General features: G+C 44.8%; 1 protein-coding gene across 1 annotated transcript; it reads right to left on the bottom strand.

The window, feature by feature from the left end:
• Positions 1 to 839: 839 nt before the first annotated feature.
• Positions 840 to 22,897, bottom strand: TNFSF10 (TNF superfamily member 10). The gene is made up of 5 exons (XM_035133102.2): positions 22,629 to 22,897; positions 8,767 to 8,910; positions 6,938 to 6,983; positions 4,656 to 4,760; positions 840 to 2,625 (listed from the first exon to the last, which is right to left on the bottom strand). The coding sequence occupies exons 1-5, from the start codon at positions 22,749 to 22,751 to the stop codon at positions 2,168 to 2,170; spliced, it is 876 nt and encodes a 291-aa protein (XP_034988993.1). The 5' UTR covers positions 22,752 to 22,897; the 3' UTR covers positions 840 to 2,167.
• Positions 22,898 to 24,335: the final 1,438 nt, after the last annotated feature.

The raw sequence follows: 24,335 nt of genomic DNA, 5'->3' as shown, positions 1-24,335 counted from the left end.
CCCCCCCCGTCGCCTCTCGTGATCCTGGAATTCTGAGAACACGGAGCAGTAATTGTAAAAGCAAACAGCTGTGTTTTTCTGGGATGCATGGCAGGGTCACCTGTAGCCCGTCAAATGAATATGAGAGGCCTTCAGGGAAAAACCAAAGTCCAATCGCCAGTTAAAGAAAAAGATAAAATGCAGGCAATGTGTTACTCATCTTCAATACCATTAACTCCTGTATTTGTATCTCACTCAAAAGCACCCTCTGGCTCAAAATGTATGTTGTTTTTCAACAGTATCTCCCTGAGAATGGTAAATGCCACAGGTGGTTGCCACCTTTTTAGAGATGCTGGGGCTTGCTGTGCATGTAACGCTAAACCACAGTTTAGTGCACTGATGGGGAAACTGTGGCCTTATGGATAATATCACACTCACAATTCCCATCAGCCCTGTCTGTCAGTGGTCTGCGATGATGGGAGTTGTGGTTTGACAGCATCCAGAGGACCTCAAGTTCCTCCTGCTGCAGTTTAGTGCCATGCAGACAATCCTCAAGACGACTTAGCAAAGCCTTTCTCCTCCTGAATGGCCAGGAGAACTCATGCAGTTTCTCTTTTCACTTTTAAAAGAATTTGGGATTAATGCGGGCATAGAGAATGCGCAGTCCAACCCCCAGATTGGAATGCAACAACACAAAGGAGGCCACGTGCTCCCTATTTCCTGGCGTATCGCTATGTGAAAACCAGGAAACCGTGGTTCAAATCAAACTCTGGCTAGTCCCAATGAGCCAGCTTCATAAACCATGGTTTGAAGTTGACTTACTATCGAACTGTTCCAAGTGTTTGGTTTAAACGTGGATTCCTGGTTCATATGCAAGCTAAGCCACAAGTCTTTAAAAATGTCACTCTTCCCCCGCCACTGCGAAAAAACACAAGATTACTCACTTCTGCATCACATACTGGATACACCTTCCAGTTGAGATTTACCAGCTGTTTTTTTAAACTAGGCCCTGTTTTTGTGCAATTAGCGTCAACCTCATCAGTCAGAATGCTCATCTACATCGGAACTGGTTTCTGTGCAGCTCAAATGCTGTTAAAGGCAACCTTATCTCCAGTGTTCAGGCTTGACTGAATTGAAGTGGTCTGTGCATGTGAATACTTCTATGTTATTTATTTGCTTAATTGTTTTTTTAAAAAAAATATTAACACGGGCTTAAGGTTTTTTTATAAAAAAAAATCAGGGTACCAAGGCAGAGTAGCCTGGTTTTAAAGAGAAATATTCAACAAGTGGGCAACAGTTTGCAGCCTGCGATGTGGGTCATTTCCCCAATCTTGTGTATAATCAGAGAGCATAAATTTTGCTCTCTTGCAGACTTTATCAATAAGATGATTGGTAAGAGGTGAACAGCAAATATGGGTATGTCACATGGTGTAGCCCTTCTGGGACTGTTCCTCTTCAGACAGCGTAAAACAGACCCCATATTTTAATGCCTCACCTCCCAAACATTCATGTGCAATGTTGACATGTCAAGTAGTTTAGCCTTCCAGTCTTATCTCTCCCCCCGAACTCCAGTATGAAGTGGTCCAGTCCTGGGAGGGCTCTTCCACGTGACAGTTCTCAATATGTATCTCCGCTCCTCCTGCTTGTGGAAGGTTTGCAGTGGAAATATCCTGGCCAGAGGCAACCGACTGTTTATCCAACTCCTGAACGTTCCCATTGCCAAAGGCCACCACCTCACTCCACCCAACGCAACCTGCTACACAAGAGGGACAACCGTCATCTGGTGGTGCAGGAAGAACCTCACGCCTTGCTCCGTGTGGTTTCCCAGCATGCAGGAGCAATGAACTGTATGTAGTGGTTCTGCAGGCTATATCGTTCTCAGGGGACAGGGCTAGTACAGCCCTATCCTCTTCCAAAGTGAAACTGGATACACTTTCTTACAAGTTCCATATACATGGCATGGCAGCCATTAGCACCCGGTCTTTCTTTACAGACATTGACAGATAGATGAGGTTTGTTTTATTTCTTGGCAACTTCAGGCTCTCGCTGGCAGTTAATCTGCCAATAGGATTGCACGGGGGCTCCATTTCTGCATGCAGAAAACTGGAGAGTCAGTGTTGTCTTTGTGCAGTTCAAAGCCAGGTCGTTTTCTTGTCCGATTCAGTCTGTCTCCCCCGCCCCCTTTTTTTTAAGAGACCAGGAAGGCTCCAAAGAAACTTGCTTCTTTATCCATGTCCACGAGCGTCATATCACTGATAGAGACAAAAATCCGATCGTTTCTCTTTAGCTGGAACACTCCCCCTTGGTAGATAGAGTAAAGTCCGTATTCTGCCCTTTTCGCCCAACAGCTAGTTCTTGCGCTTTTCATCAGCAGAATCGGGTCTGGGTAAGTATCAACGCGCTTGGAAATGTACTGAACCATTTGCCTGGCATTCCTGACGCTGTCCGAATCAGGGTCGGAACGGCGTTCGACATCCTCCTCTTCACGGAACCGGAAATACGTTTGGGAGTAAATGTAGTAGTAGCCTGCTTGCAGTATAATCAGCTCCCCGTCCAACAAGCCTACATTGTGGAGGAAAGAATGAGGCCTGCTGGCTGTCTGCCACGTGCCGATTTTGACTCCAAAACGGCTTCTGCTCGAGGAATCTGCAGCGGGTTGGTAAAGAAGGAAAACGTGTATTTTAGGTGTGTAAAAAATAAAAAATCTAGAGCAAATTCCAGACCTTTCAAGTACAAAATAAACAGCTAACAGTAATAATGATAGCGATGATAAATTAATTGCAAATGTGTACTTTTGCAAGTTCTGGACAACTTTTTATTTCAATCTTGTCTCTTTGCTCACCCTAATGCTTCTAAAGACATACAGCTCACCATTCATTTTGATGGTGTATGTTGTTGCTTATTGCTGCTGCAATATACAAGTGGGACTAGAGATGTGAAGGCCCGGGAAAACCCCGGGAAAAAAACAGGTTTTTTCCAATTTTTTCCTGAAGCCTTTTTTGTTTTTTTTCCGAAAAATTGGAAAAATTGAAGAAATAAAAAATGGAATGTTTTATTTTAACATGATGAATAAAATATTTTAAGATAAGGGGTGCAAATATTTTATAAATCATTTTTTAAAAAATACGTATGGTATCAGATTATTCTAATTTCTGTGAGGACAAGCAAGTCCTAGGTTACAAACTGAACTCTCCAATGCAAGAACAAGGTACATTTCTTCCTTTAGGAGGTGCTGTTGTCACCGGAAAAGAAAAAGGTTTCAGTTTTGTTTTTGCATGTGTGTGGTATGCATTGGATCTGTTCCTCTTCACTAGGCCTCAAAGCACTGGAAGATCATTACAGCTCAGAAAATGATTCTGATTAAATTTCATTCCCATTCACTGAAACTTAGTCCCACTTCCTTCTTTTTATGAGAATGTTTTTTTAAAAAAATACTGTGAAGAGGAAATATGAATAATTGTTACTTCTGGATTTTTAAAAAATGTTTTGTTGAGGTTTTTTTTGTTCCACATAAGCTAGTAAACAGTTCAGGAGATTGTTGCTCCATTTGTTACAAATACAAATAAATATTATTTTAAAAGTAAATTCTGTAATAATTGTTTGGATACACTATATTTTTAATATGCTAGTTGTGATAATATTATGCCCATTAAAATTATCCATAGTTATATTTTATGTTTCTAAAGTAACAGAATGACTTTCAATCTGGAAAAGAAAAAAGAAGTGCTAATATAGCATTTCCCCCCCCAAATTTCCTGAAAATTCCAGTTTTTCCGAAAAAAAACTGGAGTTTTTTCCTCGAGCTTCAAAATTTCCGGAAATTTTACATCTCTAAGTGGGACCTGCAGCTACGTGTTGCGATGTACAGTGAGCTCTTGTTCTGTGTTCCAGCCAGCCCTTTCCCAGGATATTCCATTTCATCCCCCACCAAGACACACAGCACTCTGTAGCCACCGAACATGCTTCGCATCGGGCTGTTTTTTCTCCCCAAGACTTTCCCACCACTTATGTTTTCTTTCTGAAAATCTGCTCCTGTAAATCCTGGGGAGTTTCTCCAAGCTTGCCAACGATGCCCCTTTTCTTGTGTGTGGATGATGCCCATTTTAACTACAAAGGGATCAACCAATCAGAAAATTCTGAGTTCAACCTTAAGAACATATAGGACTGGTGTGGGAATCTCTGTTGCTGAACGACAGTTCAGCTCAGCCCCAGCAAGCGATAGCCAATGACAGCGGATGAAGGGAGCTGTAGTTGCTGAATATCTGGAGAGCCAAAGATTCTCCCCACACCAGATAGAGGTTATCTGTTCTGCTCAGAGAGCCCTCAAGAGTGGCTTATGTTTTGCTTTTGTGTTTTTATGAATTGCACGTGTTTCTGTATAAATGCGTCACATTGTAATGCATTTTTAATTATGTTTCAGCTACGGTGCAAGTCACTTGGAGACCTCTTGTGTAACCATAATAACAGCAGCAATAATAATATATAAATACGATTAAGCAAAATAAAAAAATGTCATTTAAAACAATAGCCACTTAATATTTAACACAGCGGCAGAATCGCACATTAAAAGCAACATCCAAATGCTTTTCTTTTATTACCTAATTTAGCAGATGCATAAGCTGATTGTCGTAAAAAAAATAGAAGCATACTCTTGCCGGAATAACATAGCGACTTACTCTGTGTGCTCCAAACACTTTTCCCAATTCGGCTTCCAGTCAAGTGAGCTGCCGTTCTGGGGACGACACTCTGACTCGCCGTAGAATCTACAGTAGAAGCATCGCCTTGGATGAAAGAGGAAGAAAGGTCAGGATTTTAATCTTGAATTACTATCGCAACCACAGCATTGCTGCAGGCGAGACAGGATTTGCATATGGCCTGTGGTCCTCATTCTCCCTTTGCAGCTTGCAGCTGAAACACCTGGTGTCATACGGCATGCCTGGTGTCGTATGGCGCCAGGGGAGCAGCAGGTGGCGAGCCCTACCCAGATCGGACGCAGCCCTCTGGACAAAAGCAGCCAATGGGGAAAGATTTATGCCTCAGGTCTTGGACAACAGCTAATAGTCAAAGGCAGATGGTGCTTGGGCTAGAAGATAGATGGCTCTTGTGGTTCCACCTGAAGCAGTTTCACATGTCAGGTACATTGGTGCTCCAGACTTTATGTTCATTTAGCCCAGTGCTGGCTACTCTTGACTGGCAGCAGTTCTTCAAGAGCTTTAGCAGGTCTTTCCCATCGGCTATGGCCTGATGGAGGAAAACTGGAACGGGGTCAGAGGAAGGCAATGAAACATCCGTCAGCCAAATGGAAAACAAACCCAGGTAGGAGGAGAAGGATGAATGAACTGGTCATGAATGGCCTGGAGAACATGTCAAGAGGACATGGCAGCTCTCTTCAAATACCTTGAAGGCTGTTGCATTGGAGGAGTCAAATACCTGGGTCTTTTCCACCCCAGAGGTCAGGACTAGATCTAACAGGCTCAAGTTATAGATTTTCAGCTGAGCATTCCTGCTACTGAATGGCAAGTGAATGGACCAGTTGGGCTTTGCAGGCAGAGAGATAGACAGCTATCTGTTGAGGGTGTCTTAGTCCTGGCTTCCTTGCGTTAGAACAGGCAACTGGATTAGACGGTGCAGGCCCCTTCCAACATTATGGGTTGTATCCAACTAAGCACAGACTCATTGAAATGGATGGACCTAAATTAGTCACGTCTGTCATCGTCAGTGGGTCTCCTCTGACTTGGATACAACTCTGCGTATACCACCCTGGGCCACCAACCTCTCTCGCTACAGATGAAACGTAACAAGTGAATAGAAAGAGAGCCCGTCTATTTGATGCTGACACGAAACCCCACAAGTACACAGCAAAAAATATAAATTTTGCCACCACCCCTCCTCTCCCCCCCCAACTTCTTCCTGACCTTATAACTGTATTCAGTACTAATGTCTCATAGCAAATAGAACTGATCTGTAGAAAAGACTCTAAGACTTGAACAAAGGGATAAGGCATGTACTTTTATATACCTGAAGGAGCGTCTCCACCCCCATCATTCAGCCCAAACACTGAGGTCCAGCTCTGAGGGCCTTCTGACGGTTCCCTCACTGCGAGAAGCGAGGTTACAGGGAACCAGGCAGAGGGCCTTCTTCGTAGTGGCACCCGCCCTGTGGAACGCCCTCCCTTCAGATGTCAAGGAAACAAACAGCTATCTGACTTTTAGAAGACATCTGAAGGCAGCCCTCTTTAGGGAAGTTTTTAATGTTTGATGTTTTATCACAGGCATGTCCAACAGGTAGATCATGATCTACCAGTAGATCACTGGACGTCTGCGGTAGATCACTGGTAGATCATTGGCTCCCTCCAAAGAAGCTGAACGACTGTGGCTCCCCTAAAAAAAGCTCAACATTTTACCTCCTCCCTGAAAAAAACTCAACAACTTTGACCCGAACCCCCTCAAAATGGGCCCTCCTCCTTCCTAAAAAAGCTCAACAACTTTGACCTGAATCCCAAAAAAGGGGGTAGATCACTGCCAGTTTTTAACTCTGTGAGTAGATCGCAGTCTCTGTTTTATCATGTTTTTAATATTCTGTTGGGGCTGCCCAGAGTGGCTGAGGAAGCCCAGCCAGATGGGTGGGGTATAAATAATTTGTTGTTGGTGGTTTACAACAACAAACAACAACAAGAAAATGTTTAATAATAGTAGTAGCTACACAACTGAACCTCCAACACACCTTTTGCATTCGAAGTAGAGAGCTATGGTGCTTCCCCAATGACATTCTTTGCCTTTTCTACTGATGCACTTCCCCCCCCCACATACACACGACTTGTCTTCCACCACAATCTACACATTCAAGTTTCCAGTGGATTTAGCCATCAGGCATCTGCAACACCAGCATATTTACTGCTCATATCCACCCCCGTTCTCCAGCCCAATACGGTGAGTAAATATGTTGCCTGCATCAATACCTTGGACCGAGGAGCTTGCCACTTCCGCTTGGTTCCTGGCCATCATCTGCAAGTGCAAATACAATCAGTTAGCTTTCCCCCAGCCTGGTAAATTAGCGGAGGGGCAAGGTGGAATTCCATTCTGTAAGGTGATTGTGAGTCACCAGTGAGCCTTTTGGGGAACTAGGATTCTTGTCAATAATGCTGGGCACGGTGGGCATTGTTCATTTAAGAAATGCATTTGCTTAAAATTATTTCTTAACTGCCCTTCGTCAAAAGATTCCAAGATACGAACACAAAGCTATGAGCAAAACTATTTGCACAACGTACAAATGCAACAAATAACATCGTAAGTGATGTTAACTGTGCTGTCATTATGACTTTTCAACTGTGCGTCTTTTCGATGCCTTTGTGAACCTGTCTATAAAGTCCCTTTCTACAGCAGCCTTTCTCACGCTTCGGTCCCCAGGTACTGTTGGACTACAACTGCCATCCTTCCTAGTCAGCAGGTATTGTGGGAATTGGTAGTCTGACAACATCTGGGGACTCGAGGCTGCTCTACAGGAGAGTAGAGACCTTTTAAAGCAAGACTAGACGTTCCGGTTTACTTAAGCAGAATCAGTATGCCTTAGACGTAAAAGAGACACCTGTGGATCTGCTCTGGCTTTGCGCACTGTCTGTGACATCATGCTCGAGGCTGCAATCCTATACACACTTACTTGGGAGTAAATCTCAACTCAATGGTGTGGGCTTCAGAGTAGACATATACAGGTATAGGATAGGAATGGTAGAACCATTTCATACATTAAGTGGAGGCAAAACCAGTTTTGCCATAGAAAGTATGCCCCACAGACATAGCCCGTTATGGCAGCATGGGAAATTTACCTGTATAAAACACACAGTGTTTCCAAGTTTTTGTTGCATTTATTACTACAGTGGAACCTCGGTTTATGAACACCTCGGTTTACGAATTTTCGGTTTACGAACGCCACGGACCCATCTGGAATGGATTAATCCACTTTCCATTACTTTCAATGGGAAAGTTCGCTTCAGTTTATGAACGCTTCAGTTTATGAACATACTTCCGGAACCAATTACACCCATGCTTCGGGTTAAGTACGCTTCGGTTTGAGTATTTTCAGATTAAGTACTCCGCGGACCTGTCTGGAACGGATTAATCCGCTTTCCATTACTTTCAATGGGAAAGTTTGCTTCAGTTTATGAACGCTTCAGTTTAAGTACTCTGTGGACCGTCTGGAACAGATTAATCCACTTTCCATTACTTTCAATGGGAAAGTTCGCGTCAGTTTATGAACGCTTCAGTTTATGAACAGACTTCTGGAACCAATTGTGTTCATAAACCGAGGTACCACTGTATTGCTATTTATTATATCAGCCCCTGCTCTTTGGCCTCTAATAATTACTTATGGCCTGCTAACATAGCAAGTAATAATATTTATTTCCTTGCTATGAAAAAGATTCACTCTGTTCGATTCCTGTGCATCATCAAGCTGTTGTTGAAGGCGTAGGAACACAGGGCAGCTGTTCTTTTCCTGGTCAGTTGGCAACCCTGTCAAACGCTATTTGTTCCACCTGTACTTCCTCAACCTGGCGCCACCCCCCTCCAAGGTTTTGGACTACGGTTGCTATCATCTGTGGCTGTTGGCCATGCTAGGTGGGACTTGTAGTCTGGACAATTTAGAGGGCACCTGGTTGGGGGAAGAGTGCCTTAGATCTAAGTACACCCTTCAGATGTTTAAGGTACTCAACCTACAAAAACTGCAAGCCCTAAGATTCTTGTAGCAAAGTTCTTTTTCTGATTTCACTTGACACAGATATTACAGACGTACCTTTTTTATTAACCGTAAGAGCTGCAACTTGACCTGCCAGCAGGGGTCGCCCTCTTCGTTGTAATTGGTATCATCCAAGTCTTCCAGGGAAAAGTTTTCTCTGGTAAGGCAAGCATAGCCGTTCTTGGAGTAAGAATCTCGAAGCTGTGTTTGGGAAAAGAAGAAAAAAGGAAGTGTAAGACAATTGGGCAAAACTCCAGAGAGGTCGGGAGATGTGCAATATTTCAGTTAAGTGAACATCAGAAATTTCTTCTGGAGGGAGGGAGGGAGGTAGCAAAGCCCTTTCTGTTCTCCTTTCTGTTTGCCATTTAGCTGGTTTGGCAGACATTTTTAAGCACAAAGCAGTAAGTAGCGATCCTCAACAATCCAGAAAAATGACTAGGTTTGTCTCGACAGAAGTACTGTGAGGGGGAGAGCTTTATTTGCCATTTGTCCAGATTCAGCTTTAAAGAGCAGGTTTCCTTGGGGATAGTGGTGTGGCAAAATAAAATTAATAATAGTAAATAATAATAATAATAATAATAATAATAATAATAAATTATACCCCGCCCTCTGGGCAGCTTCCAACACATTTTTAAAATAAAAAAACAAGTAATAAAATACCAAATATTAAAAACTTCGCTATAAGGGGTTGCCTTCGGGGGTCTTCTAAAAGTTGTGTAGTTGTTCATCTTCTTGGTATCTGAAGAGGGTGGGTGCCACTACAGAGAAGGCCCTCTGCCTGGTTCCCTGCAACTTGGCTTCTTGCAATGAGGGAACCGCCAGAAGGCCTTCGGAGCTGGACCCTCAAGTGTCTGGGCTGAACGATGCAGGTGGAGACACTCCTTCAGGTCTACATAAAAGCGGGGAGACTCTGACACAGAGCTTTAAAGCGTGAACCCCGAACGTAGACAGTGTGGTGCAAAAGCAAAGTGTGGATCTACTCGCTTCCTTCACTGCGCAAAGCTTCAAGTCCGGTGGATTCCAGCGATCAATTTCTCCAAATTATGACAATATTTGTTTATGTTGTCATAAAATGAATTAAAAAAAAGGGGGGGAAAGTGGTGTGAGTGAGCCCCAACTCTTGAATTGCTCAAAATACAAGAGACAGAAAACAGCTCAGCACAGGAGTAGAACAAACCATCAGTCCTGATATAGACTGTTCATATATTCAGTTATGATGTGTATGGAATCTTCTTAGGACAATCAATTCAACAAACTCAATGACGCTTACTCCTGAGTAGACATGTGTAAGATTGCACTGCTGAGCACCTACTGCAGTTCGCATCCAATGAGATTCCTCCCCATCCTCACCATGGAGGGCAAATGCACCCGCATCTGATGAGCAAAACCAGTATAAATGATGCACAGCAACAGTGTGGAATAAATTGTGCAAATTTGTTCAATAATATATGCACGTCACTGGATTTTTTAAAGACTAGATCCCCCACTGTGTTCCCCTTAGGAATCCATGCTCGATTCTACCGCGTGGCTCATTAGAAGAAGGAGTTTGGATTTAATATCCCGCTTTATCACCACCCAAAGGAGTCTCAAAGCGGCTAACATTCTCCTTTCCCTTCCTCCCCCACAACAAACACTCTGTGAGGTGGGTGGGGCTGAGAGACTTCAAAGTATGACTAGCCCAAGGTCACCCAGCAGCTGCATGTGGAGGAGCGGAGACGCGAACCTGGTTCCCCAGATTATGAGTCTACCGCTCTTAACCACTACAATACACTGGCCTCAGGATTAGGATTCCCCACCCCTTTTTTCCAATCAAGGATTTCATAGATGTGGAGGACTTGTAAACAGAGGTTGGTGGCACCTCAGAGCTATGCATCCTTGTGCTGAGAGGCAGCCAAGGAGAGCCCCGCCGGCTGCACCTCAGGGGATCAAACACAGCTGGATGTAAACACAACTGTGCCACAGATGACCTGGCTTGGCTGCAGGTACAGTCTGAAGAGGCGGACTAGGTCCCAGGCGATAGGGTGCGTTGGAGGAGGAGAGCCAAGCAGAGGCGGCAGCAAAAAGGGAGAGGAAGGTTTAGGAGGAATGTGACCACAAGATTGAAGCCAGTAAGGGAGCTGAGAAGAGGCAGGTTGGAAGACTCTGAGTGGAGCAACTGTGGTTGGAAGGGAAAGAGTGTACAAACCTTTGGATGGCGACTAAAACAGCAATAAAGTCTCGTGGAAGAGGCTAATGTATAAATAAAGAACTGTCTCCCCAAGTTGCCTCTGTAAACTTAAGCCAACAAGGGGGTCTATTAGGTGGGTTTCAGGAACTATTGACAAGGGCAGCGGCTCCCAAACTTTTTGTGTTGTGGAGCACTTTTCAGGAGAGAAATCAGTCATGCTTTCGTCACCCTTATACCAAAGGCACATATTTATTTATTTTTCTTTCCAACGACTTTGTGGAGCAGAGTTTGGGAACCACTGGACAAGGGGGCAAGATGTAAAAATGATCTGTGCAAAAGTTCAGCACTGAAAGGAAGATTCTCAAATCTGCAAAAAAAACAAAACCCGTTGCTCTTGGCAGATGTCGGAAGGTGGTGTGAAGAACTGGAGTGAAACCCAGATTCAAATCACCGGAGGCGCACACCATTGTGAAGAAACGAAGAGGGGGCCCTGTAACTGGATCAGGCCGAAGATCCACCCGATTATGTGTACTCTTGTGACTAACCAAATGCCCCAGGGAATCCCAAATGAAATGAAAGTATGTTTGCAAAACACTGGAAATTCTGGAACTCAAAGAAAACCAAAAGCAGACACATTAAAAATAAATACAATGAACATTTTATTAATCGGAGCAGAGAAAGGAGGGGAGAACCACCAAACAATAAAAAATAAAAACCTTCCACCCACCCTGAAAACAGTATTAAGCAGTACTATGGACTTTAATATTGGACCTTTGGGAGACTGGATGAAGGAGGGCTTATCCAGCGTTGGAAGAAAGTTGATGTCTTCCTGGCAGCAGCTCGCTCTTCATTCCACCTGTCGCTGTGTCCTTCATTCGTTGGCCACTATCTAAAAGTGAAACAAGGTGGAGCATTTAGCAAGCCCTTCTGCCAGTCGCATCTGCTTGCTCCCTCCCTCCCTCTTCATCAAACATAAGGCCAAACTATCCCCTAGAAGTTAACCTACCCAAGCAATCAGTGTGGGAAGCTTGCCAGCCACCGGAAGTAGATTCTTCTTCCTTTGGCATGATTTGGAACCTCTTGAGGACCTGTCAATTCACAGGGAGAAGGGAAACAAAGCCTTCTTCAGGTTATAAACCGGGAATGGGGAGCCTGTGGCCTTCTATATGTTGTTGTAGTACTACAACTCCCATCAGCTGTGGGAAGATGGGAGTTGCAGTCCACTAACACTGGGAATACCACAGGTTCCCCCGTCCCTGCTATAAATACTGCCATCACACCACGTCATGGCTCTTTTCTTTGCCCTGTGCAACCCCTTCTGGGTTCCCACCAATAGATACGTACCCATTCATGCATTCAGTGGACGCCGCCGCCCTCTGCTTTCCTTTTTCAGAGAATTGGACCTTTTTTTGCATTCCTTTCCAGCAAAACTCTGCAGCAGTTTGCATCTCTCTCTCTTTTTGTGTCTCAAATCTCAGGGTCGTGGGTTTGAGCCTCACATTGGACGAAAGATTCCTGCCTTGCAAGGGGGTTGGACAAAACGACCCTTGAGGCCCCTTCCAACTCTACACTTCTGTATGGAGAATTCTGCACAAGTTTTGAAGGCATTCAGGAAGAGCTCTGTGCAAGCTTTGAAGCACAGCTCAGGTCTTTGGAGGTACCTTAAAAACCACAGGGTGGCCAAACAAACAAACAAACAAACAAAAACCCTCACGGTCAACCAGTTGAAGCTCTGTCCAAGCTTAAACTTCTTTCTCTGTCATGGAACTAAGCCAGAAATAGCAGCCAAGCCCATTTCCTTTCTAGCCCAGTTTGTTATGACTTGGCTTCACCCCAGGGCGGACTGGGTGGGGGAATTTTCAGCGTCATTTTCTGCCGGTGGGTAGTTTCTCACAAACTGTGAGCCAGAAAGTTGCATGAATGCTGGGCAAGGAAAAATACAGAGCTGTGAAGAAAAAATCAGCACACAGGCCAGCTCGCTCCTCCTGACCCATCAAAACCATTCTACCCCTGGGGCATCTCTGCATTCCTCAGCTTAAGGTAAAAGCCAGAGGAACCTGGAGGGGGGAAAAAGAAGGAAAAGCAGAGAAAACAGGATGTCTCCAATGAGAAGAGCATGCCTCGCACTCTTCCTTTGGTCCAGGTAATAAAGATATCTCCACATTCCAAACCCTTCCACCATCAGGCACAAAAACTTGCATGGGTTAAGGTCCTTTGCTTCTCCTGCTGCTTCCAAATCCCAAGACTGGTATCAAATACGACGAGATCCGTGATTTCGTTCAAGGAATGTGATCTACACACACACACACACACACACACACACTAAAATCATTTGTGGCTGGCTTCCCTTTTCATTTTCTTGCAGCATCCAAAAAATCAAGTGCTTATTTGTTTTCTTCGCAACCCCATTGGGAGCGAAACTTGAAATCTCAAAATCCACATTCGGTAAAAAATGCCTCTACGACCAGCCAAAATGTTCCAGAAGCTGCATGCAGAGTTTTCGTGTTCTCCAGAACGCAATTGTCCAGAAGGAACCAACTTGGTTACTCATCCACGATTTTCCTCTTGGGAGGTGGGACCCAAAAGAGAAACCTCAGAAGAACCAATCCACTCAGCAGATTCACACGGCTGCATTTTCACCCTTCCGCACAGCAAACAAGGTGCGGAAAGCATTTTCATACGTTAGACCAGAGTTTCCCTTCCATGTAATGCCTTCACCGAGAGCCCTGCAAAGGGGCCGCAAGGAGGAAGCTGCTACCGGTGTCAAGAGACATTTTCTTTGTTCCCCCTTCCTGCAGGAAACCCCCTTTGAACAAGGCTCTTAGAACCCCTCAACCTTCGAGGATGTGGCCCAGAGCTATGACGTGGCACTTGATCAACCGCAGAAAGCAGCCAAATTCAGTGGGTTGCGGGAAGGCAGAGGGAAGCGTTTCCATAGAATGGCGGTGCACTTTGATTGGCGGCCCTGCGCTTCCACTGCGAGAGCCTCCATAATCAACTGTGAAGCCTAGCGCCAAGCTTAGAAACTCGGATATATATAAGCTAATCGGTGAAAATCGTTGTCGTCATTAAATTTCATTTCTCTGCCGCTTTATATTTTAAAGGGGGAAAACTCAAAGCGGCTTACAACACACTGAAACGACCCAGTGACAATAAATTTCCATGGATTAGCCGGCAAGCCATTGCACAGAGTAGCATCTTTTGTGGAGAGCAGTCGCCAAACCCGGCACCAAGACACCTTCACTTGGTTGCAATTGGACCCACGCCAGTCGCAAAACGCGCCTGGGGAATTTCGAACACTGCTCTCTGTGTGTGGCCCTCAGGACTCTTCCAGACCCCTTTTCTCCCCAGTGCTGCTCCACAGCCTCCTTTTGAGTACCTAGAATGTGCCCTGGAACTGTGGAGATGCCTCTTTGCTTGCCTAGATGGAGAAACAAGATTTGTGGGTATGTAGAAACCTCTGGGCTCCTCTGTAGCTCCAGTGTGACCAGCCAAGACAGAGAAACTTATTTCACCCACTTCCCCCTTGCCCAGCCACCACTTGGAAAGCGGCCAATGACATCATGCAGCCTTCAGAGTGAAGAAAAAGTTCCCCCGTTCTCCCGCCTAGCAATTCTCTTTCCCCCGAAACTCCCGCAACATGCTGTCGAAAGTCCGACATTCTGTAGCTATGCTGTGTCTCAAGAGTTTTCGCTTTCAGAGCGGTTTTTCAGCCCACATGGATGACTCTTGCAATTAGCCAGAATGCTCTGCATGGGAGAGCTTCATTCTCGGCAACAACTGGAGCTTTATTTAAGGTTATGGTGTGTGGGTGGCTGGGTGGCCGAGCCGGCAGATTCATATGACTCCAGGAAAAAGCATCTAGCCAGGAAAACCACAACAGATCTTCTGCCTGGATGGTTTTGGAATTTTATTTTATTTTTTAAAAACTATCCAAAATTTTTTCCCATTGTCTAGATTAAGTTTTTTATGAACAATGCAATAACTATCCACACCCCCTCCCCCCAAAAATGAAAACTGATAGAAAAGGAAAACAAGCAAGAGGAATTGGAAGAGGGAACAGTGGGAAGAGCAAGTTAAAGTCAAATAATAATAATAATAATAATAATAATAATAATAATAATAATAATTTATTATTTATACCCTGCCCATCTGGCGGGGTTTCCCCAGCCACTCTGGGCGGCTTCCAACAGAAAAATAAAACACAACAATCTATTATAAACATTAAAAGCCTCCCTGAACAGGGCTGCCTTCAGATGTCTTCTAAAAGTCTGGTAGTTGTTTTCCTTTTTGACATCTGTTAGGAGGGCGTTCCACAGGGCAGGAGCCACCACCGAGAAGGCCCTCTGCCTAGTTCCCTGCAACTTGGCTTCTCGCAACGAGGGAACTGCCAGAAGGCCCTTGGTGCTGGACCTCAGTGTCCGGGCAGAATGATGGAAGTGGAGACGCTCCTTCAGGTATACTGGACCGAGGCCATTTAGGGCTTTAAAGGTCAGCACCAACACTTGCAGCTTGGTCTATCACTAACAGTTTCCTTTCTTCTATTCAAGGCTATCTGCTCCTTAGCTATCAAGTCCTCTTACCATGCTGCATCTGAAACACTGCATGAGTGTTCAGGAACCAATCCTGGCACTTGTCCTGGACTTCCTCCTCCCACCAATTGCACAATCTGGCACAATGAGTTTGTTTTCTTGTGAAACAGCAAGATTGCAGGATTGCACCATAAATTGCCGGAAAATTTACAAAGAAGCAGGTAAGAGTTTACAGCGAGACAACACCTGGGCCTTGCGGTTTCCAGAACAATTATGTAGTCAGGTTTAGCTTCTGCTAAAAGCAGACAATACTAGCAACATGTCTGGGTAAATAGGTGCACAAGGAAGTCGCTTTGAAAAAAAGATGAGCAGTGACCTAGAAAAGGGACAACAGTACAAGACTTTTAGACCAATTGTGTGTGTTGCATTCAAGCACAAGGAATTGGCTCTATGCTGTTAGTATTGCTCCTCCAAGCACAATTCCACCACTTCCTCCCTTACCCCACCCCCAGTACAGATGTGGAAAATCTCCAGATGGTGCCAAACCACAGCTCCCATCATCCTTGGCCATGCTTGCTGGGGTTGATGGGAACTGTAGTTCAGGAACATCTGGAAAGCCAAAGGTTCAAGATGTTGGGAGTACAACTCCTATCAGTCTTGTGCAGGCTGGATTTGATTTTAATCAAATCGATTTAAATCACTAGTCAGTAAGACTTGATTAAAATCATTTTTTTAACAGAAAGACTCATTCTTGCTGGTATAATCTTAATACAGTATTTACAACCCCGATGAAGGTTTCATTTTTGGAATAATAAATTTTCAGAGTAGTTTTTACAGTTATATCAAAAATTACTGATTTGGTTATACTATTAGAAATTTATTGTCAGATAATTATGAAATTATTGTGAGGTTTAATAAGTTAATTGTTTATATTTGGACAACTTTTCTGCTGTACTTTATTGGAAAGAGAAACAATTTAAACAATTTATTTAACTAAAACAGTAACAATATATATGTATCCATGTTTGTTAACTGATGTGGTTAAGCTAAAACCTTAGATTGAGTTTTAGTACACATGAAAAACTTAAATCCTTATTTCTTGATTAATAGCCTTTGGATTATAATGTAACTTAAATAGAAAACTACCTTTCTTAAGAAAGCTTTTCCCTCCAAAGGCATTTTATTTTAAAAATCAAATTTAAATTTTAAAAAAATCTGATTTAAATTTTTTTAAAATCTGATTTTTTTATTTTTGTAAAAAAAAAAACCATTTATTTTTATCCACCCTGGTCTCATGGCTAATAGTCAAGGAGATGGGAGTTGTAGTATAGCAGCACACCTGGAGGGCACCGCGTTGGCCAACCCTGGTGTAAGAGAAAAGCCTGTCTGCAGGCTTGTATTAAGAGCCCTGGCAGGAAGCTGTATAAAAGACCACATGGGGAATAGATTGTGCAATCAAGGTTCAGCAGAGACCTGCAGGGAGTCTGCACCACCAGTTTAATACGCTATACCAGTGGTTCCCAATTGGTGGTCTACCAGAGTTAGCTAAATTTTCAAAAGTACGCAGTCCATGTTCTTGGCTCTTGGAAAAATAGGGGGTCTGCAGTACTTAGCTAATTGGGAACCACTGAGCGACACAATTAAAAGCACAATTCTCTGCCAGTTTTACCCTGAAACTGCTCTTCTGTACCAACACTATAGACCAGGGGTAGGCAACCTATGGACTGCAAGAATATCAAACCTATCCATTCTGAAGGAAATCAGCCCTGAGTGCTCACTGGAAGGACAGATCGTGAAGCTGAGGCTCCAATACTTTGGCCACCTCATGAGAAGAGAAGAATCCTTGGAAAAGACCCTGATGTTGGGAAAGATTGAGGGCACTAGAAGGGGACGACAGAGGACGAGATGGTTGGACAGTGTTCTCGAAGCTACAAACATGAGTTTGACCAAACTGCGGGAGGCAGTGGAAGACAGGAGTGCCTGGCGTGCTATGGTCCATGGGATTACGAAGAGTCGGACACGACTAAACGACTAAACAACAACAAGGCAACCTAAGGCCCTGGGGACCGGATGCAGCCCATTCGCCTTCTCAATCCGGCCTGCGGACGGTCTGGGAATCAGCGTGTTTTTACATGAGTAGAATGTGTCCTTTTTATTTAAAATGCATCTCTGGGTTATTTGTGAGGCATAGAATTCGTTCATCCCCCTCCCCCCAAATATATAGTCTGGCCCACCACATGGTCCCACGGCTGAAAAAGGTTGCTGACCTCTGCTGTAGACTAACTAAAGGGTTGCGTTTTTGAACATTCAGAAGGAACACTACAAGTTCTCAAGATGCCAGGTCTCACTGTAAAACTCTCAGTAAAAATTAAAGAGGCAAAAAATTAAAGAGGCAATGTTTCATGCTACTAAGGCATGCTACCCAAAGACCTCCTTGAAGCGATGTGTGACTTCAGTTTGACAAATCTGTCCTCTTTTCTAAAGTGAGGTTTAAGGAGGACTCTGGGGAATTTCTTCTTAAGTGCATTGTTTTTTTACTCTGGGCTGTTTGCTCTTATGCACTTTCCTGGAGTAGGGGGTCTTCCCCACCTTTCCCAAAGGATGTCAAACAGACAAGACTTAAAAACAAACCAACAAAAACTCTCTCTAGGCTAATAACTCTATTGTTTGGAAGACTTCCTGGTTCCTTTAAATGCATTCTCCCCTCCTTTGCAGTATAAGTGACAGCTGCCCAAACAATGGGAATGGGAAAATCCAGGATTGTATTTGTGATCGCACAGCCATGTGTCCCCACCCCTCAAAAATGAAAGTAGAACCAAAGACTTTTTTCCAATTCAGGAAAACATCTTATTTCATGCGGAAAAACTTATTTTTTTTTAAAAAAAAAGTTTTGTGGTTTTGTTTTGTTTTTAACCCTTCTTCCAGTGAAAATAGAAAGTTTCTGCTGCTATTATGCCCATATTGCAGAATGGAGTGGGGTTCGGGCTCAGTGTATATTGCTTTTAACACCCCTGCAGTGTGGTCCAATGTTAGAAGTAAACATGAGCGTGAGAGAACTTCCTCAGCAGTCCTGCAACGCAGTCCAGTATTTCTGAGCCTATACTGTATTGCAAAGCAGGGATTCGAAGATGGAAGTATATAACAACAACCCTTCAGTGCAACCCATTGTTATGTCCAGTTTTCTGTTGTTGGTGTTTGCTTGTTTAAGGAAAACGCAGGTGACATTACAAAGTTGCACTTCCTTTCCCACCTTTGTGAGTCCCCCTATTCTCCCCACCACCCAAGCAGAAAAGCAGCTGGAAATGTATTTGGACCATGGAGATATCCCTTCTGCAGAGCCTCAGATGCAATATTGGCACCCTTTTCCCACAGGGCTACATTTCCCTACAAAGACACACACTCAGAAAACCCATTAGTAATCCAAGCCACATGGTTATTACACAAAGCTTAATAATGCTAGTCTGCAGGTTTATAATGACCCATACACTCTTGCCTCTTTCTGCCAGGCATTTGTTTGCACCACCACCAAGTACATCCCAGTTTTGCATCTAAAGCCCAATGTAACAAGATTGTGGCTGGAGACTCCCTTCCCAGCTCAAATTTGGTTGCATGCCGACAGAATAGCAGTCCTCTGACTTGCATGCAGTTCCGCTCCCCCTAGCAAAGCATGGACAGGAACGATCCAAGTCACTTTGAGCAGTGTGTGTCAATCTGACTTTCTTAAGTCTATGGTAGAGAGAGATGTTAATTCTGAGTGGGAAATGCAGGCCCCAGGTATATAAAAAGTGCAAGACCAGTCAAGATAAATAAAGCAGTAAGGCGCACCCCTCCTCTGCAAGCCCTCCAGGAATAGCTCGCGATTTGCCCATGTGAGCAAAACACTTGTGTGCCCAAACAAGAAATCGTAATAAAGCTATGCCCCAACGCTAGTCAGAGAGAGAGAGCATTTATCACATTGGTAACTTGGGACTTGATCCTAGTTGCTCAGGGCTGACAAACCCTGGTTTGTCTCATTTGTCTTCACAACAACCCTGTCAGGTAGGCCAGGTTGAAATTCCCAAAGGCTTCCACCCTCCCTAGACAGCAGGGTAATTGATCAGGGATGATGGGAGTTGTAGTTTATCAGGTGCTTTAGGAAAACAGTAAAGATGTATCTGAATGCCTCTTCCTAATAAGAAGGGCACTTCTGTTCATGGAAGTGGAGAGAACAGAGAAAAACGCAAGTGGAGGTGTGAATGGCCCTCTTTGGGGTCACAAGAGGTTGTTCGGCCTTCTGTACCAATGAGAACTCTTGTGTATGAAGAGCACAGGTGTGGAAATCAAAGGTCTTCTATAGTCTCCTGCCCGTGCCAATGCAGGAAATCCAGATATTTATTTGTTCCTAAATAACCCTTCTGGACTGTACACAACTGCACAGACCAAGATTACGCTTAAGTCTCTGTGAGTATTATCAGAATCCACCTTTGCTCAGGAGTCCTGATGGCTGGGCTGGATTTGCATGAGCAGACAGAGGTTCTTTCACTATATATGGAAAGGTAACTTGGTGGGATGTTGCTACAACTGCAACACGAGCTTGTACTACTCAGGCGTACAGTATTACGAATGAGAGATGCTTGGCAATTTTATTTGTTTTTATTACAACCACTAAGAGAGATTTTTATTGCATTGTTTTTTATGTAACAAAAATGACACACACACACACAAACATGCAAAATCTTCTCCAGTTCAGAATGTAAGAAACCACGCAGCCTTATTTTTGGAATGTGCTATCAATCTGGGAAGATCCTCAGTTATTTCTTGCTTAATGTTTGCTGTTATTTGTGTTTGTATGTTTGTTGAAAAATTACTTTCTAAGAAAAAAACAAAGAAAAATACCACTGTTGTCCCCCACCCAGTTCTAAAACTCTCTTTTTGTGATGGATGTTTTTTGTTTTCTTAAGGAAAGGGGAGGAGTCAAACTTCCAAGGATCTTGCCACCAAAGTTGGTTGTAGGTACTGTTACAACTGGGCTATTTGATAAGGAATGCACAAAGCAGGCTGCCATTCCATGCAGGATCTCAGAAAAACTGCTCATCAAAACAACTTGTAATTTCCAGAGCCAAATGAAGAAAGAGGAGTTTTCCTTAGAACTGGCTGGCATACAGAGGTTATCCTGCAAACAGAACCCTTTATCTCCTTTGGAAAGATAAACAGAGATACCAAGGGGAATTAAGCAATCAAAGACTTCTATTTTCCAATGAGCCTTTTGTTTACGCCAGCTCAAAAAAATTATGACCACGTTTTTCTTCTCTTTTTTAACAGAAGGAAGCAAAACAAAAACAGGGGGACTTGTTGGTCACAGCTTGAAACGCCAGTTGAGTTTAGCCACTGCATTTGAAAACAAAAGCACTGTGTTTGGGAAAGAGCTTCGAAAGGGGGGGGGGAGATGAGCCCTTTCTGTTTTAAGAGAGGGTTATGGAGCCATTTAAGGATCTCTCTCACACATCAAACCATTTGCCCCTTGCAGTGTTTGAAAGCACATTTTCAACAACAGCAAGAACTTGGGGAGGTAAGGAACATTTGTGGTGTACCCAGGGGTGAGGAAGTTGTAGCCCTATTCCTAGCCATTGGCCACATTGGCTAGGACAATAGGTCCCCCTTTGTAAAGCATGAATAGCCAGCTGTTCTTCACCTCTCCAGCTTCAGCTACAGCCAGCTTAACCAATGGTGAGGGATGATGGGAGGGCTGGAGTGCCAAAACATCTGGTTCGCCATTGATGGTTTAAGGTAGAAGAGCCCCTCTTTTTCCTTTTTCACTTGGCCATCTGGGGGGTCATCCATTCCGGCAAGAACAAAGACTACAGCTGTCGGACCCCCTTCCCCAAAAGTGAGCAATGGTCCCCCCCTTTGGCATTTTGTCAGGGGAGTTTTCACAACAGGCAGAATCGAAATGCAAAAAAACTTTTCCTGCAGCTCCAAAGTGGCCGGCTGCCAGGGCTATGGGAGGGAGCTGCATGTCTGGAATGCGCACAACCCACACAATGAAAAGAAGACCCTCTGCCGGGAGTGGGCAAAGTTTGACCTATTTGCTAGACTACAATTCCCATCATCCTTTGACCATGGGCCAGTATAGAGGATTGCTGGGGGTTGGAGTCAAACAACATCTGGAAGGCCACAGGTCCCCCACCCACCCCCGCTCCAGATGTTGCCCAAATCCCTGGCCATTTGCCAAGCTGGGTGGGGTTGGAGGGAGGCCCAGCGAGAGCGCCACATATACTTCCTAATTTGGTGGCGGTGGGGGGGGGGAATTTTTGTAATATATCTCGCATTCAAATCCTTTGCCTCGTTTCCTCGGAAGCAAGTCCCGTTGTGGCCAATGCAACTTGCTCGCAAGGAACTTACTCGCAGAGCACTGGGATCCCGATCCTGCCGGAAGCATTATAGCCTCAATGCAGCAGGATTACTGGAGAGTTAAGTTGCATCGGGTTGCAGACGTGCAATTTCCGTTTCCTAGGAAATAAGCGCGCGCGCGCGCGCTCAGGGGTGCAAAACGAGCACGCCGCCGCCCCATGCACTTTTACTTGCAAGTAAGCCCCACCAAAATCAGTGGCACTTACTTTAAGGCAAATAGGCTTAACCTCTGCCAAACTTTTGTTTTCAGGTAAATGGAACCCGTTGCCTGCTAAACGTCCCCCGTTTTTCTTTGTGCGGCAAGGAAACAAACGGTTAAATGAGTTTGAAGAAACCAAAACAAACCCGCAATTGAAGCATTTTCCCCGTTTTTATTATCCTCTTCCTTCCTAGTTTTACTTCAAAGTAACCCTGGTGAGAGGATAGCTGGGATCCCTCGAATTAACCACGCCTCTCCGCCTAATGGCAGAACTTTCCTTTTGCTTTACGAACAAAGGAACTAAGAAAAAAGGCAGGCAAGTTTGGGCGCGGGAGCGATCCGGCGCTTAATCCTGATAAACAAGCCCGACCTGTTGCAACTCGCGTGGGAGCGTAAAGGCAACGCTGCAAAATGAAGAAGGAAAAAACCATGCATTTTTTTTTTTTTGCATGCACTCCCAGGGAGCTATGCCCCAGTGAACTCAACGGGGTTTACTCCCGAGGAGACCTCTGCAATATTTCTAAATATACCCATAGGCTTGCACTGCGAGGAAGCTGCAAGGGTCCGCCCTCCTGCGGCCGAGGAAAAGAACCCCCAACACGGATTCCCCACGCGCGAATTTTCCACTGACCTGTTGCAGCTCGTTTGAGAAATAGAGGAAAGTAATAGCCACGCATATGGACTGCAGGAGCAGCGAGAAGATGAGCACCAGGCCGCAGGTCTGGCCCATGCTGGGGCCGCTGGAAGCCAGCATGATGCTCGCTAGAGACAAAGGGGAGCGCGCGGAGCCCCACTCATCTGCTTGCGTGTCTCTCTCGGTGGGGCGGGCTGGGGGCAGAGGCAGACAAGGCGGCGGCTGTGCTGGGCAGCCTCCCCTACTTCTCTCTTTAAATGAAGGTGGAGCCACTTCCCGCAGTTCAAACACTTTTATGACTCCTCCTCCTGCTGCTGCTGTTCCTTCCGCCTCCCAGGCCACAGGAGCCTTTAAGGACTTTTTAAAGAAACGAGAGAGGAGGAAGAAACAGAAAGCTGCGGGCAGCAAGGCTAAGCCGGATTTATCGCTAACGCTCCGGAACGAGCTGCTGCGCTTTTTTGTGTTTTGCAAATCTTTGCACACCCCTTTTGCAAAAGCAGTTCGTCTCCCCGGGGATGCTTTCGGCGTAAAAAGGGTGCCCCGTAAGCGTGGTGCTGAGTTCAAGGGTGCAAAGCCAGAGACAAGTATAAACAGGAGGGGTCGAAACAGAGATGGGGCGCCTGTGGCACCTCGGGGTGTCTAGCCAGTGTGGAACATGGTCAGGGACAGAGAGTTCCCGTGGCAAGAGGTGCCACCCCCATGTAGTCTCCTGGCAGCGACCCGTGTAGTGTAGTGGTTAGAGCAGGCATCCCCAAACTTCGGCCCTCCAGATGTTTTGGACTACAATTCCCATCATCCCTGACCACTGGTCCTGTTAGCTAGGGATCATGGGAGTTGTAGGCCAAAACATCTGGAGGGCCGCAGTTTGGGGATGCTTGGGTTAGAGCGTTGGACTAGGACCCTTCAAATCCCCACTCAGCCATGTAGTTCACTGTGCCTCTCAGAGTCTAACCTACCTCGCAGGGTTGTCCTGATTGTAAAATTGGAAGGCAGTGGGTGGGGAAACCATGTTATGCCACCCCCTTGGGCCTCAGGTGGGGGTATAAATGCAATTGTGAATAAATAAACCACTGTCAAAATCTGTTTGCTTGCTATTTCCACATTATTTCTTCCACTCCTGCTGTCTGGAGCAATGGGCTGCACACAACTCTGGGATAACCAGTATCACAATATCAGCAACACACTTAAAGTCTAATCAATGCATGAAGGGTTAATACCATAGAGCAGGCATAGGCAACCTTCAGCCCTCCAGAATTTTGGCCTACAACTCCCAATGATCCCTAGCTAACAGGACCAGTGGTCAGGGATGATGGGACTTGTAGTCCAAAACATCTGGAGGGCCGAAGGTTGCCTATGCCTGCCATAGAGTAAGCTGTCCTGCTAGGTTAGCTACATTGCTTCCCTTACCTTGGAAGGAAAGAGGTATTCAAGTCTACCAGAGAAACTCATTGTTTAGGGAAGTTGGAATTGGTTACTCCAGCTCAGCTGCATGGCTATCACCAGCCACTCTAGAGTATAAATAATCTAGGAATTTGTATCACTTTGTAACTAAGTTTTACTGTCTCTGCAACTTTTCTCACTCATGTATGGAAAAGCACATGAATCTGACCTGTGATCTTGGGGGAAGAAGGAAATTCTGGAACACACTTGGAAGGGCATATTTTTAAAGTCTAACAGTCTATATTTCCAGGGTTTACTTTGCTG

This window comes from Zootoca vivipara, chromosome 5, assembly GCF_963506605.1.
Source record: "Zootoca vivipara chromosome 5, rZooViv1.1, whole genome shotgun sequence".
Lineage (NCBI taxonomy): Eukaryota > Metazoa > Chordata > Lepidosauria > Squamata > Lacertidae > Zootoca > Zootoca vivipara.
Note: the sequence above shows the minus strand (reverse complement) of the source record. Positions and strands in the feature narration are given on the sequence as shown.